General features: G+C 32.2%; 2 protein-coding genes across 2 annotated transcripts; one reads left to right on the top strand and one right to left on the bottom strand.

Annotated features, from left to right (window-relative positions):
- Positions 1-808: 808 nt before the first annotated feature.
- On the bottom strand, positions 809-4606 carry LOC141446715 (golgin subfamily A member 7). Its single transcript, XM_074113427.1, has 5 exons — positions 4465-4606; positions 4129-4272; positions 3881-4033; positions 3665-3766; positions 809-1208 (listed from the first exon to the last, which is right to left on the bottom strand). Exons 1-5 carry the CDS (start codon positions 4483-4485, stop codon positions 1164-1166), a joined length of 465 nt encoding a protein of 154 aa, XP_073969528.1. The 5' UTR covers positions 4486-4606; the 3' UTR covers positions 809-1163.
- Positions 4607-4841: 235 nt separating this feature from the next.
- LOC141446711 (uncharacterized) lies at positions 4842-15466 on the top strand. The gene is made up of 11 exons (XM_074113407.1): positions 4842-6309; positions 7073-7180; positions 8288-8431; positions 8542-8650; positions 10446-10553; positions 11171-11258; positions 12083-12250; positions 12329-12463; positions 13590-13755; positions 14939-15087; positions 15175-15466. Exons 1-11 carry the CDS (start codon positions 4842-4844, stop codon positions 15247-15249), a joined length of 2718 nt encoding a protein of 905 aa, XP_073969508.1. The 3' UTR covers positions 15250-15466.
- Positions 15467-16435: the final 969 nt, after the last annotated feature.

Genomic DNA, 16435 nt, shown 5'->3' with positions numbered 1-16435 from the left:
TAACGCGAAAATTACACTCATTCTTATTTAAAAAAAAAGAAATAGATAAATCTATTCTTACAGTATAATAAATAAATAGATGATCATTTTTTTAACTACTTCTTTTTATTAGAAAATATATATATTATATATACAATCAAATAAACAAGGAATTCATGTTCTTTCTTGCAAATTAATAATCTATGTTAAATTTGTCATTAATTTTCATTGTTCTCTCAGTCATCAATGACCAAAACATAAAAAAGACTTCACCTTCAAACATTCCAAAGTAAAATAAAAGAAAAAAAACAATCATACATATTAAAAATACATGACAAAAATATTTTTACTAATAAATACAAACACATCGATTGTAAATTCAATATTTTTTTTAATTTTTATATTTTAAATAAATTAGAAAATATTTATAGATTTATATATATAATAAATTTTATTTATAAATATATATATAGAAAAAGATGATATTCAACAATTTATTATTTATTAAAAAACAAAATTTATAAATATAACTTTTAACAATTTATTAAAAAAGAAGAAGAAAAGTAAATACGACAAATTATCACCCTTTTTATTTATCAATTTTTATTTAATATTAAAATTAAATCAGATTACATAATATATGCTTTGCCTCATTAATCTGTTAATAAAAGACGACAAGACGAAACGAGGAAGCAATTTAATGATTTAAATCGATTTTCCGAATCAACTGTTACCTTTAATAAATTGATTATATTCCTCATGTTTTTATTTTCTGTATATGTGTGGTTTAAAAAATTATAAATTATTTAAAAAATAATAATTAAAAATATATAATAAAATGTAAACTTTATTACATTACATTTCTTTTCTTCATCCCAGTCGCTAAAAAAAACAGGACTTTCACTAAACTAGGGAAGGAATAAAAGGGATGGATTGTTTTTTTATAATTTAAATAAATTTTTAGAGTTATTATTCTGCATTATCTACTCTCAACAGTTAGCTGTGAACGCTGTTGTAAACTGAGCTATCTAAAATCTTTTTTTTATATTTTTTTTTGTCTCCTAAATAAAGAAATAATAATTGAAAATAAAAAAATTATAAAGGTGCCTTATTTAAAAAATAAAAAATAAAATGGGAGTTTGGCTTCACATGAAGAATTCCTCAGTTGATTCGGACAAAGAAAGTCACGTTCTGGACACAATTGGCTGATCTAGTATCGATATTTCTATCTATAAATTTAATTTCGGTTAAGGATTTACGTATCTGTTTAAAAAAAAGGAAGAAATGTTTCATGAACACTCACACAAGACCTTTTTCTTACAGCTATGTATTGCTCAAAGATCAATTTCCAAGAAAGCATTTCATTAAACGCCAAAAGATTCGAGTCACTTTGTTAATCTTGGAATTTTTTGTTTGTTTGTTGGCTTCCTGTCTGTGCAGATTAGCCAGAGATGTACTAATGTATTATTTAATGAGATGTGTTATGGGTACTATTGTTATTTTTGCTTTTAGTTACGGTTATTTTTTTTTCAAAGTTTGATTTTGTTCTTAGTAATGAAGTGGAAAATAGCTAAATATATTTCGGGTGTTGGTTCTGTGTGGATGGTATGTAGGTTGGCAGGAAGTGGACATTTCGCGTTTACATCTGCGTTCGACAGTTTGTACCTATCATCCTGGAGTCTAGTGCATTCTAGGATCAGGTGGTTGTGGCGTCTATTATAGTGTCAGAAGGGCAAGAGCAAATTGGAGGGACTGAAATTCCTATACGGCTGAGATGGTGGGGCGAGAAGTTATGGTTAAAGCGCAGTTGGAGAACTTTCTACCTTCTGCTTATCTTGAAACATTTAAAAGGAGGAATCTACTCATCTCCAGTCTCAGAAAAATACCCTTAATTGAATTTCCTGGAAAATGTTTCCCAGTAAAATTTATAGATGTATATGTTTTCTAATCACTATACAATATTTAACCAATATGATAATACTTCAAGGAGGAGTAAAAAAATCTTTTTCAACTCCAGAAGTGTTACTCGCAACCTTTTCATGAGAAGCACTCTGAAATGGCATCCTTCTCAATAAATCACAGATTGGACTGATGAGGAATAATCTAAGCAAGTAAACGTTTCGAGTAAAATGGGTGTGAAGTGAAACCATTTAAGCTCATGTACGATTACAATATTCCTTCTTAAAGATAAGCAAAAGAGTAAAAAAATTGCTCGAAACTATGATTTTCTTTTAGGGAAAAAAAAAAAAAACTTTTTTGAAAAGATTTGGTCAAAAAATGGCAACTAGTCAAGAATTACAGTTTGCAACTATACTTTTGTGTTTCATATACTTTTGTTACTACGAAATTTCAATTGTTTTTAAACAGAACTAATTAAGGCTGTCCGTGTAAATTTCAATGACACACACAACTATGAGGTCATTCAATTTGCATATTTCCGCCCTAATATAATTTACTTCAAGCAATGAGTAAATTAAAATACTAAAAATGTATCTATATATGTTAGGGTAAATAATATAAGTTACGATGCCAGTACGGCAAGTTCAAAATTTACTAACTAAATTTAAATGGCATTGCCTAGGTTTTCACTCATTAGAGGAGAAACCAGATCGTCCGTTTAGGTGGAGGGGGAAGGTAAAAAAGAAATGGTGTTCGATGAAATGTAAGCGGACCCCATATCATTGCCAATATCCATTGATGTGGATAATAAATCTTTAGTGGATTTTTTTAGAGCAATTAATGGAACAAAATTCATTTTTAAACATTAAAAATGTGGTAGCCCGTCCACAACGTTATCGCCTGATCATTTTGACAGTAGTTGCAACTCCTTCATAACGCAGAACTGTGTAAAAGAAACGTTCATGTTTGTGAACGTTGTGATTACTTTGTTTACCTCTTTTTTAAAAAAAAACATTTAACTTCATGGATAGATTCAAAGAAGTAAAGTAATGCCAATTTTTTTTCATGCAGATTTTACGTCCTGTAACTACGAAATTAAGTTTCGTGGACGGAGGCGCCTAGCAAACATTTTTAACAATAAATTTCCCAAATATACCCATTGAATAAAATCTTAAATAAAGATCTTGTATCATATCTTTGCGGGCCGTGCCTCTAACCGCTAAATTGTACTTGTAATCAGGCATCTTCAGAAAAAAAATTTACCCTACCTCTACCCAAAACATGTTTTTTTTTTTTAAATTTCCAGTGCAAATTTTTTAAATAAAATTCTAGATCTTCATGTTTGATGCAATGAATAAAGAGGTAAATAGCCATTTCTAGAAAATAACTAAACAATGAAAATTCATTTCACCACACTGGCACTTTTGGTTACCAATATTGCGGGACGTCTCCTCTGATGGTACCAAAAAAATTTGAACTGACTTCTATCAAGAGTGCGCACTACAATGAATGGTGAAAATTCAAAATAAAAAAATCTTCCGATCGCTAAAGATAAAGAAAAATAACTGGAAAATTAATTGCTACTATATTCACGGCTTTAACGATAAGCTGACGATTAATCGAGATAATTTCAACTGAATTAATTCCACAACACTCCGTAAAAACAAAAACTACCTCAGAGCTGTAAGAAAAATGACAAAAAATCGTAATGATTTGATTGCCTCTGTGAATTGTGAATAATAAAAAAAAAACAAATTTTCTTATATCATAAAAATATAAAGGATACTACTCGCAATCCTCTGTCAACTGGATTTGTAAGTAATAAACCTCTTGGTTTGTAAACTCTTTCATTTTGTTCCTGAACGAATTTGGCCACCTTTCTTAGACACTTCATACATAAAAAAAAAAGACATTAAGTTTACTATATTTATGGAGAAGTTTTAACTAAAAAAAACATGAAAAATGATTTAGTAAATCTATATCTTTAGAGGTTGACATATACCTTTTCATAATGTGTCTGTGTGCAAATAAAAATTAGATATGCAGTTAAGCAGGCCATACATCCTTCACAATAAGTACTACAAGAACCTCTTTCTGCTTCACGGAAATAAGCATTCAACTGACCTATTGTATTCTCAAAGGCTGCTCTGTCCAACTAATGATGAAACAAACAAAAAAATTTAACAAAAAAGAGAAAAATAACTTAAATATCCTTTAAAGTTGTCTAATAGTTTTGGCTGGTTAACTCACTTTTCCTTCGAGTTCTGGAGGAAATGATGATTGAAATTTCACTGTAGTACCGTCACTATAGTCACGTTGAACGAACACTTTCATACACAATTGTGTTTGTGACACTCGAGGTGGTGCCATGTCGATTGGCGTTGAATTGTTGGGCTTTAAGATATATAAACAAGGAAAAAGAGAAATTAATACAAATTGAAAAATTATTATCACAGTTTTAATAGGTTATTATGTTCGCAATCAATTAAAACATTATTTATTAAATTTTCACCTCTGCAGCAAAAGAAATTTAAACAGTGAAAATAAATTAGAAACACAAAAAGTTCAAATATAATAGAATATTACCAGAGCTTTACCAGCCTTCATTTATAGGTCCCTTTTTCTACAATAAAATACTAAAATGGAAGCTTAATTTTTAAAAAAAATTGGAAAATACTGAATAAAATCACTTAATAAATTCGTAAAATGAAATTAACATTTAGTATACATATTTACACTTTTCGTAGCTACCCTAAGCTAAACAAAACACTGCCACTTAAATTAAAATAAGTTTCTGTCAAACACTTTTGAGGTTATGCCCCAGTTCCACAGTACCTCAGATTTTGTCTATTTTAAGAAACTGGCTTCAGAAAGAAATGTATTGTGTAACACTTGAGGAGGTTACAATTGTCGTTAATTTTTTAAAAATGTAAACACTGTGTACAATTTTTTGTGTTTTAATAATGTCTTATAATGAAAAATTTAATCGCAAAGAAAATGAGGAGAAAGAAAGAAAAGTGCGTTCTAATTATTTTCAAACAGAATTTTCAGTGTCTATCAATAAACGTAAAGATGAAAAAAATTGCTCAAGCTCTAGCTCGTTCAGTGCACAAGATGACAAATTTGATGGAAACCAAAAACAGCGTAAGAAAAATATATCAGTGCAAGCGGGTAGAAATATTATTGGACAAGAAGAACTGCCAAAGGAAAGAAAAAAGTGGATCAGACCTCCTTTAGTAGGCCAGGCTTCGACGACTACTGAAGTTGTTATACCAGCTCATCAGGTACCATTGTCCGATTCAGATGAAGAGATTATCGAAACTAGCCATCATACTGTAGAACCTAGTGCGTTTGCGTCGCGAACTGATTATCGCAATAGAAAAGAGTATTTATCTGAAAAACCTCCAGAAGGAGGAGCAGTTGAACAAGGAACTCCGCCCAGTCAAGGTGATTACATTAAATCGGCATCTCCAACATCAAGTGTCACTTCTTCACGGCCATTAGAATGGGATAGCGGTGCGGATGTAGGCTATTTTCAATTTTATTCTGGACAGGCTAACGAGCCTGAACTGTCCACACTTGAAAGATTAGCTCTGGAAAGAGGTTCAGCGACTTTACTAACTCGTTCTGATCCCGAAGGTACTACATGCAGTTCAGTTAAACCTAATGTTGTTATTAATCGTCCAGCTGCAGAATCTACACCTGTTAGTACACTTTCTTCTAAGACAAAAGATGAGGAACCTGATAGAGTAAACTATTATCCTTTATTTCCAGAAGTGATTGTTCAAGAACACGGCCAGGTGTCTGATTCAGACATAGAAATAAACAGAGGAAGAGACCTATCTGTAAAAAAATCAAGCTCACTAGAAGTTGTCACAGAATTAAAACCAGATGAAGGTCCTGCAACCTTCCCAAGATCACAGAGTCAGACTAATGTGGTTTTCAATATCAATCCTCACCTTCAAAAGATATTAGCCAACACAAAATCGAATAGTTCTTCCTCAGTTGCTACAGTAGTCACTGGAAAAAAGAAATATGTTCAAAATTCACCAGATAATGAAATCACCACTGATGATCGAGCGAACAGTTTTGAATATCTACCCGGACACATGTATGAAAATAAATCCAATGATATTCCATTAATTGAAGGACATGATTTTAAAAAAGATGTTGAAAGAGGTGTGCAGTTGTTGGCGGAATTCGTTAAAGGTACAAATGCAAATAATACATTATTAAAGAAAGAATTGTTACAGCGTGTTGTTGAAGGACTGATCTCCGCTGAATATCTCAGCGACAATGACTTATCGCCTCGACTACAAAGATGTGTGACTAGAAGAAGTCATAACCGGGATGTATCGGGAGAATCTTCTGCAGGGGAAAATTTACAGACTCAATCTTCACAAAGAAGAGCAGAAAAAGACTCTACCACAGGTGACTGATTTTATGTTTTCTTCTTAATTTTCATTCAAATGTAAACTTCCTGCGCCAGCATCCAAAAAGCTTTAGTTTGCAAAAAAAATAAATAAAATTTTATTAACCAGATTTCAATTGAAAGCAACTTGATTTTAGAACCGTCCAACAAGTAAACTTACCGTTTTATAACGGAATTACGGACATTCTAGGAGAGTATACAACAGCAATATCGACGATGTTTGCTTTAAAACATTAAAATATCAGGCGTCTCTTGAACATTGGGCAAATAGCCTGTTCACACCTTCATTATTAGCCCGTAACAAGAGATTCTAATCAGATGAATACAATGATGTTTTAAAATCTGTAGTTACTCTTCTTCTTTTAAGTTGGTGTTTTAGAAATCAGTTGATCTTTAGACCCAATTTCCTGCTGGTGGCTTTGCTCAAGAAAACACATGGTGTTCCGTCTACCTTGTACCAGCCATTCGCGTAGAATAGAAGGTAGAAGCTACATACTTTAATGGAAAATGGTTCATGAGACATGGATTCCCAACTCTCATCCATTCGAGTGATAGGTTAAAGCATGTTTTTCATTAACATGTTAAATAGGGTGCCAGTATTGCAGGAACTATATCAATGCTGAACTGAGATATTTTCAATTATTGCCTGGGACATTTTTTGGACTAATATTAAAGTTGACTCTAAATTCTATTAAGCACTTATCTTTAATTTTCTTTCTCTTTCAGTATATTTGTTTGTTATTGTAATCAATTTTATTTTAGGAACTGGAGATATCAGTAATCCAACAAATAATTCATCTGCCCAAAATACTAGTGAATCCAGAAATTCTGAACCACTTTTAAGACGTCTTCCAAAATTAATGCCAAAAAGTAAGTGTTTAAATAAATATTTCTACTGTTTGTGGCTTGACAATGCTTATTTTGATTAAATTTAACTATCTGGTGAACGCCTATCACAGAGATCTCTTATTGCAAATTATAAAGTAAATTTTTAAACAGATTTCGTTGTAAAAATTAATATATGTACTTTTGTCAAAGTTCAAATGAAACCCTTTGAAAACTGTTTTCAAAGTTACAGAAACGGTCCTTCTATCAGTACGGATTTTGACAGTACTTACGATATTAAACAAAAAACTATTTATGAAGGGATATATTATATATTACATAATACAAAAGGAGTGGTTCATTTATTTAAGATACTAGAGTTGTGCCATTAATTAAAATGATAATTAGAGATGAGCTTACCTTCAACTCTTTCTGAGAACCCTGTTCAAATGAATTTTCTTAGGAATATCTTTCCAAAAAAAAAGTGTAGATCTCTGTGATTGCTTTCTGTGCTGAAAGTTTAAGAAAATCGTAGAATTCCTCATCTCAAAAAATAATTTAAAATTGATCCAGAAGTGTAATTCTGGTTACCAGATTTTGACAGAATCTCATTCTACGACCCATTTTGACACCTAAACCTGTTCTAATGTCGATTAGAACATAATTTTAATCCCGTTTTTGAATTGTGTTGGATTCTCACACAGGGTTGTCCGTTAATGTAGGCGATCTAGACGATGGTGACAAGATCGTCAAATTTTAGGTGTGCTCCAGTCAGTGACAGTAAAATTTGTTTAATCATATGTTTAAATATCTTCACATCATATCATATCTTTGTGCCAAACAAGGAGTAAGTAAGTCTTAGATCAAATCAAAGCACAAAAAGAATTCTGTGCGATAGGATGTAAAGATTTGTGGCATGCCCAAACAAAGATAATCAGTAATAATCCCTAAAATATTTAAAATATTCAATCTGATCAATATTGTGGTCATTTACCATGGATATCCGTTTATTTCTTCAGTACATTAGAAAAGTTAATGATGTAATTTCTATCGGTAATTGGTAGTGAATTTTAATAAATATAAGCTCTTCCCCATAATTTTATTTAAATTTTTCTATCCAAAAAAAATAAATGTTATTATCTGGATTTTTAGGAATGATAAAGTCTTCCGTAAATGCTACAAAAGAATCTAAATCTATTGATTCTACAAAAAGTTCAGATATGTCTAAATCTAGTAGTGATTGGAAGGAACCAGTTACAAAATCTGAAAAAATTTTTGAACATAAAAAGAGAAAAGGTAAATAATTTTAGTTTCAGTAAGTTGCAAAAAAAAAAAAAACTTATAAATCTTAAGAGAAACATTAGCTTTTACTTATCGAATGAAATTTATTCTTTTAAATTTTTAAGGTATCAGTGCTCCACTGGATAAAGGATTGATGCAGTACCTTTATTCCGAAAGAGAGAACCAAATTGATTGGATTAAGAAAGAAATCAGTCATTTGAGTAATCTGAAACAGTAAGTATTGTTTTTAATTGTTTAACCATTACATTTAATTAATAAATATTTTCATATGGTTTAAGATTTTGAAGTTTGCGTTGTATATATGTTTAGACGTTGTAGATTTATTTCTACATTCTTTAGAATCTATTAACTTTAGGTATTAGAGTCAGGGATTGTTGTACGAGGGTCGTTTGAAAAGTCCGTGCAAAAATAAAAACTACTTAATTTTTTGGGGTAAACCTTTTTTATTTTTCAACATAGTCTCCTTTTAGGCTTATACACTTCGGTCCAACGCTGCTCTAGTTTTTTGATCCCTACCGAATAATAGGATTTGTCCAAGTCTGAAAAATAGCCATTCGTTTCTGCAATCACCTCCTCGTTTGAATAAAATCTTTTTCCCGCCAGCCATTTCTTTATATTGGGGAACAAATAGTAGTCCGAGGGAGCCAAGTCTGGAGAATAGGGGGGATGTGAAACGAGTTGGAACCCTATTTCCATTAATTTTGCGACCACAACTGCTGAGGTGTGAGCTGGTGCGTTGTCGTGATGGAAAAGGACTTTTTTGTGGGCGTTTTTCTTGCAGCTCGGTTTTCAAACGGTCCAATAACGATGAATAATATGCACCTGTAATAGTTTTACCCTTTTCCAGATAGTCGATGAGGATTATTCCTTGCGAATCCCAAAAGACAGTCGCCATAATCTTTCCGGCCGAAGGAACGGTCTTCGCCTTTTTTGGCGCAGATTCCCCCTTGTTTAGATTGTTCTTTGGTCTCAGGAGTGTAGTGATGTATCCATGTTTCATGCACAGTGACGAAACGACGCTTAAAGTCCTGCGGATTCTTCTGGAACAGCTGCAAACCGTCCTTGCAACACTTCACACGATTTCGTTTTTGGTCAAGCGCGAGCAATCGTGGCACCCATCTTGCGGATAGCTTTGTCATGTCCAAATGTTGATGCAAAATATTATGTACCCGTTCATTCGAGATGCCCACAGCACTAGCAATCTCACGCACCTTCACTCTTCTGTCATCCATCACCATATCATGGATTTTATCAATGATTTCTGGAGTAGTAACCTCAACAGGGCGTCCAGAACGTTCAGCGTCACTTGTGCCCATATGGCCACTCCGAAAATTTTGAAACCACTTATAAACTGTTCTAATCGAAGGTGCAGAGTCACCATAATGTTTATCAAGCTTCTCTTTAGTCTCCTGAGGCGTTTTGCCTTTCATAAAGTAGTGTTTAATCAACACACGAAATTCTTTTTCGTCCATTTTTTGAAAATCACTCGACTTCCTCGATTCAAACGAATGCCAAACACAAAGAAATAGACCGATCTGGCTGAAACTTCGTGTGTGTTCTTCCAAGAGATGCTACTAATTAAACATAACCTCGATACGCGCCAGTAGTGCTATCTCTCTGACTTTGCACGGACTTTTCAAACGACCCTCGTAAATGAATACGTTAAACCCAAATAGTAGCACCTTTGCAGAAATTTGGTAAGTGTTGAGCTTAATAACCTAAATGATAATGTCGTTAAAATGGAATAACTACGGTGCAGAAGCTCTTGAAGGAATGACTGCTTCCCTTCAGCAAGACCCTCGTGGCAAACTTCATCTCATTATCAATCACATCCCCATTAAGTATTATAGGTACAGGTTTTGTAGCCTACATTTATCTGGAATCACAAAAAAAAACATCAATACAATTCTTTTGTTGAAAATTAATTTTATTAATATTAAAAAAAGATTATTGTGAGATAATTATTTATTCCTTCACGTTCATTATAGTTTCATGTTTTATTTGGCAGATTATTAGAAAAACATGAAAATCTAAGAAAAAATTTCGCTACATTAAAGAAGAATAAACAGAGAGCTATTTCAGCTGAAGCTGCGAAATCAGCTCGTCATCCAGCGAGGTAACTATGATAATTATTAAAACAAATTACCTTTAATTAAAACTTTTATATTTGTGAATGTTAATTTCCAATTACATTTTTTTATACTACCATTAAGGTGTTTCAGCACCATGTGAAGTAATTTATGTAGCTCTTATTTACATAGGTACTTAAATGGCGCAACAACCCACTAATAAGTCTGGGCCTCCTAAATAAACCTGTTTTATAGTTTTTTTTTTGAAGGATTAAATGTGTTCTTAAAATAATAAGATTGAAGTAAATTTCTTAACCAGAAATACTTTAAAGACTGTGCGACTGTAATACTTTGATTTATAGAATTTAAAAACAAAATTGAAGATTTACTTGGCTGTGTATGTAAAACAAACGCATAACACTAATAATTGGCATAAATGAGATCATATGTTGCCACGTTCAGTACATTCAGGTTTGGTTGTGCCAGCTTTGTCAGCCAACAGACTGACTTTTGCTTGCTCAGTTTTATTTGTTGGTAAAACTAGCACCTTCTATCCACCACGACTGGTATTTTCCAGTAGCTAGATAATCATTGCGTCTGCCTCCAAGGAACAAGTAGGCTGTTTTTATTAATTTCTATAAATCTCTTTATTTCTTTTGTTTAGGAAAACCAATGACTCAGCTATACAATCTGAACCAGTTACTGGAACAAAAAGAGATTTGGGTAGCATTGAGAAAAATAGCGGAAGTTACGTAAGTTCCTTTATTTTTAAATAATTGAACTTTTTTAATTGCTATAGATAAGTTAGATCTACATCAGATCCACTGCTAGTTATTACAACTTACTTTCTGGACGATTTAATAAAAAAAAAAAAAATTTGAGGAATATCTCCTTCAAAGACAGATTTCATCAACATTCTTTGAAGTCTGCCTATTAATAGCTGCTATAAAGGGAGAGCGGAACGTGTATACATTAGAAAGTTAGGATGGTTGCAGATCCAAGAACCAGAGACACCCTTTGACTGGTTAACTTGCATTTTCTACTTAGAAATTTGTTGAAGAGGAAGATGTTTCTCCCGTAATCACGACCAAGATTATCGAAAACACGTGATACTCTGACACTAAGTATCAAACTATTTATTAAATCACTGACAATATTTTCTTGACTAGGAATGTCCTCAGCAAAAAAAAAAAAACTGATCTTTTTAGACTTCGGGAAGTTATAAAGGTTATTTTATTTTGGGTATCAGGGCATGCTGCCGTACCCAGCTGGTAAGAAAAGTCGTATTAACTCCTACACAAAAAACAAAAATAGGAAAATTAAAACACGGATAAAAGTACTGATGGGCACAAGTACATGGATTTTTTTAGAGACCCTCAGGATATTAAATCATGATTGGATCTCCATCTCATCACCATTACCATCCATTCTTACCGTACAGAATTCTTTAAGTAATCACGGTTTCTTAAAGAAAATCCCAGTAGATTTTACAGGTCCTCGTGGATTTGACTTGATTACTAACTTCCTAGACACATAATTTCCATCAACATTGTAATACGTATTTCATTCTCTTCAGGATTCAGATTACAATTCCCATAATTATGACACTGATCTTGGAAATGGAGTACTAAGACGTCATGCTTCTACAGACACCAGAGATACTAGAGGTTGGAGGCTAGAAGATGGCTGGCTGGCAGATAGAAAAAAATCCTTAGCTTATACAATTATCTTTGAAAATCAAAGGGTAAATAATTTTCCAGATTGAATTTCTTTTTATTATTATTATTGTTATTATTCTAAATTAATAATTACTTGCTCTTAGGACAAAGAAAACATAAACCATGCTAGTAAAGGTGTAAATAGAGTACTGGAAGGTGGACTGGTAGCCGATAGAGAATCTTTAATGAAAATGTCAAGACATAGAGTAAAGGAACAATTTTCTAAACTAAGTATCCAGGTATTTCAAAGCCTTCAAATTGAAGAAATAAATAGTTTTATTTCCAATATCTAAATATTAATAAACATCTAAATGTATAATATATAAAGCAATTGGTTGATTACCAATTGCTCTGTGTTCTAAAAAAAAAATAATCTAATTCGTGGTTTTAGAGGAATACAAATGTTACACCATTTTTACATGGTTTAGAGCATTTTTTATGCCCAGTTTGTGAATAATTATTTCATTTAAAAATGTCTTAACTTCTTATATAAAGGTCTGTGTTTAACCATTTGTAAATATGTTTATTCTTTGTATGTATTTACTTTTTATGTTTTATAGTAATATTTAGTGATGTCACTTTGGTAAAATTATTGTTAATGGTTGACTTTTTCGTAAATTAAATTGTTCCTCGATCGAGTTAAATAAGTCCTAAATGGCGGGATTTGGTTTTAAGTTAATGGTACTTAAATGAAGTTGATGCTTTCCGTTTTCTTTCTGAATGTTCCTTTTCTTTGCACTGTTATCAATGCAAAATCTCAGTAAAAATTAAACTATAAATATTCAAATTTTAATCATTCCAAAAAAGTCAGCAAATTCACGAAATTAAAGTAATTTTCAATTTAAAATTGTTAAGCATTGTTTTACCAGATTCTAGTTATAATGGAATCTGTATTAAATATCTGTAGCAGATTTAAATCTGTTGCTTATACTGACGGTACTACTAGTGGAAGTTGCAAGGTGTCATTCATTGTTCCGAATCCCTGAAAAAATGTTGCATATGTTCTAAAAAAATCTACGAGGACATTTTCGTTAAAATTAATGTCAATATCAATAAAATAATAATATCAATAATCGATAAAATATAATCAATAAAATCAATATCGATTTAGAGATCAAAAGAGAAAATAAAAAATATCTTGGTTTGCATTGAGATTACCTGCTGGGCAGCAGATTATAAATAATGCATATCGGCCCTCATACAGGTAAGAAAATTAGGGTCAAATTCTTGAGAATCCTGTGATCAGAAGAATGGATTAATAGGCACATCTAAGATGAGTAGTCTGAAAAATCGATTGCATTCATTCAAACCACTTTTCTTCCGTTTCTCATACGGTACCCTCATAAGTGTTGTATGTTCATTTAGGACGAGCTGATATCCAAAAGGCCAGAATATGTAGCAAGAGCGGAAGGAAGACGTCAGATTGTGGCGGAGCTTACAGCTTTAAGAGAACTAAGACAGCAGCATCGTACTAACGTACTAGCGGCTGCTGTGAGCGACACACAACAACCAATTCCTCCGCATCCTCTAGGTAGGGGAAAATTAGAATATTTTTTTAAGCGTTATTGTAGAGTTTAACTGTATCTTTTTTTTAGTGACTAGTAGATTCAGCCGAAAGAGAAAAGAAATAGTTACCAATTAGTTGTTTAAACATTAGAAATTGATGAAAAACTATACATTTTGTAAAAGAACAAGAATATTAACTATATATGTAAGTAACCATCCTTGTTAACAGTACAAGACGAACGGAAAATAGGTCATGAATTTTCGGTCGGAAAGGATTGCAAGAAAAGCCGCTGGAAATCGATGCTTTAATACACATCAGAAGATAATAAATTTTAGAATCTTATAAAGAAATTGTAGGTGTCTTTACTTTACCAAATAAAATGTCCGCTCGGTTATTACGCCAATAAGTGCTGGGGTTTTTTATAAAAATAAGTAAACGATTTCTCAACAAAAAAATAGTCTTAAGAGAAATTAAGAACTGAGAGAGCTATGAGGACAATATGATGGTGGAAAAAAAAACATGTAGATAGACCATCTCTATGACTGCTGGGATATTTAGATAGGATCTACCTAAAAAGGATCTAGAGAAATGATTATGACTGAAAAACGAGAGTCTCAAGAAGCGGAGGAAGGCCTCTTACGAGATGGTTGAATGATGTGGACTACGTTTTTGAGGAAGACCAGGATGCGAAAGGAGAACTGATCATGAACAATGGAGGAAGATAGTTAAACAGGCCTTGGATCTAAATGAACCGAAGCGCAAGGAAAAGAAGATAAAACTGTGAAATTAGAAGAAATAATGCAGTTTTAACGAACTAATTACCATGCACTAAGACGTAAAAAATTTAAAAGTGCAATTTTAATAATATAATAAAAATCAATAAGCAAATAATAATAATAATAATAAGGGATTAGCTATGAGGATAGCATACTGGACTCCCACGCGGAGGTCCCGGGTTCGAATCCCAGCTGCTGACCCTTAGATTTTCTCTTCCTAGGAGCTTCTTACAGCTCACTGTCCGGTGATGGACAGTGTTGTCTGTAACGAGAGAACACTGTCCGGAGGCCGGCAGTGCACTGAAAAAAGCTCCGGGCGCCAATAACCTTAGTTGTTGATGCGCCAAAAATAAAAAAATAATATTAAATCATTATGGTTCCTCTGTAGCCCTAAAACGAAATATTTAATCATTTTTATTTATTTTTTCCAGCTTTAAAACGAGTAGTAAGCCAAAAAGCAATGAGAAATTTAACAGAAAAGAAATATAAACAAACATTTGAAGTTAAGAAAAAACAGCTAGATATGAAAAGAAAAGAAGAATATCGTACAAATCGTTTAATGGCTGAAGTTTTTAAGAAAGTAAGCATTTTGAGTTACAATTCCTTTTTGTTTATATAAAATTTATAAAAATTAATCTGAATAAACTTATGGTTTTTGTTTTCACAGAAACTTCAGCGGCGAACTCTTAAAGGTGAAACCGATCTATCAAATAGTATTAATATTATTGCGCCTACTATATAAGTGTATTTTATTAAAAATTTATAATATTTAATATATTACTTACTTTTTTTTTGACAAACAATCTTATTTCGTTGTTTTTAAATATCCTTTGTAAAAAATAGATTTTATATTCAATCATTGTAAATGAAATTTATGTAACATAAAACAATTGATGAAAGTTAATGATTTATTTTATATTTATGGTATCGATAAATTGATCGAATGTAGTTGAAAAGCATAGTGCGTTTCTTTGAACCATGATGAAACTTCCTAACTTCTTGAATCAATTAATGAAGCTTATGCTTTAATACTGTTTCTAGGTAAATATATCTGTAGCAGGTGGAGCAATAAGCTGTTAAATAGTTAGAAGGATATCTTAAAATAAAAGACTTGATTTCAAACAAAACAAAATCTGGTGTGGAAAACTCCTTTCTCTTGTAACAGTTCTCAGATATCCATTATTAGCGACATGATAACTTTCACTCATACGTAATTTTTTAAATAAACGTAACTTTAGAGGGTTGCCCATAGTACTCTTTTAATCGGTTCAAGAATTTAGTATTATAAGATGAATCTATCAACTCACCTACTTCACGTGATTAGGAAGACAAGGTTTGCCAGCCAATGTCCCAAACATGTCTCCTCCTTATACTGTTCTCAGTTGGCATAGTCATTATGACAGAATCGTGGTTAGTTGCCCAAAAGAAGTTAGATTCTTATTGTAAATATGCTGGACTCTGTTAATGTTGACAGAACTATGGTTGTTGTATTTAGTGGGAAGGGTAGACTATCAGAACGGTGATATTGAAATGTTCAATCAATGTGTTATTTTAGGTGGAGTTAGTTACTTTTTTTAGTTTACAGATAAGTTTTTAAAAGCACTATTTCATTCTGGATAAGAAAGTAAACATTGTAACCGGCAAGGAAAGGGATTATCTCTGTTGTTAGCGTATATTGGATTCCAATGTAGAGATCCCGGGTACGAATCCAATTGTCTAGATTTTCCCTTTCTAGGAGTTGTTTGCAGCGAGAGATCGCTGTTCGGATGGCGGCAGTGAACTGGAAAAAGCGCCTTAAAAAAAAAAAAATAGTAACCGGCAGAGTTTGCAGTATTTTTTAGTTCATTATAAGAAATTAAAATTCTGCATAAGGATTAAAAAAACAAATTCATCAAGATACATTTTGACTTCTCTGGGCCTTACCAAAG

The sequence above is a fragment of the Rhodnius prolixus genome, unplaced genomic scaffold, assembly GCF_049639745.1.
Source record: "Rhodnius prolixus isolate KJV_2025 unplaced genomic scaffold, Rpr scaffold_7, whole genome shotgun sequence".
Taxonomy (NCBI): domain Eukaryota; kingdom Metazoa; phylum Arthropoda; class Insecta; order Hemiptera; family Reduviidae; genus Rhodnius; species Rhodnius prolixus.
The sequence above is the reverse complement of the archived record's forward strand: the minus strand, read 5'-3'. Positions and strand labels throughout refer to the sequence as shown.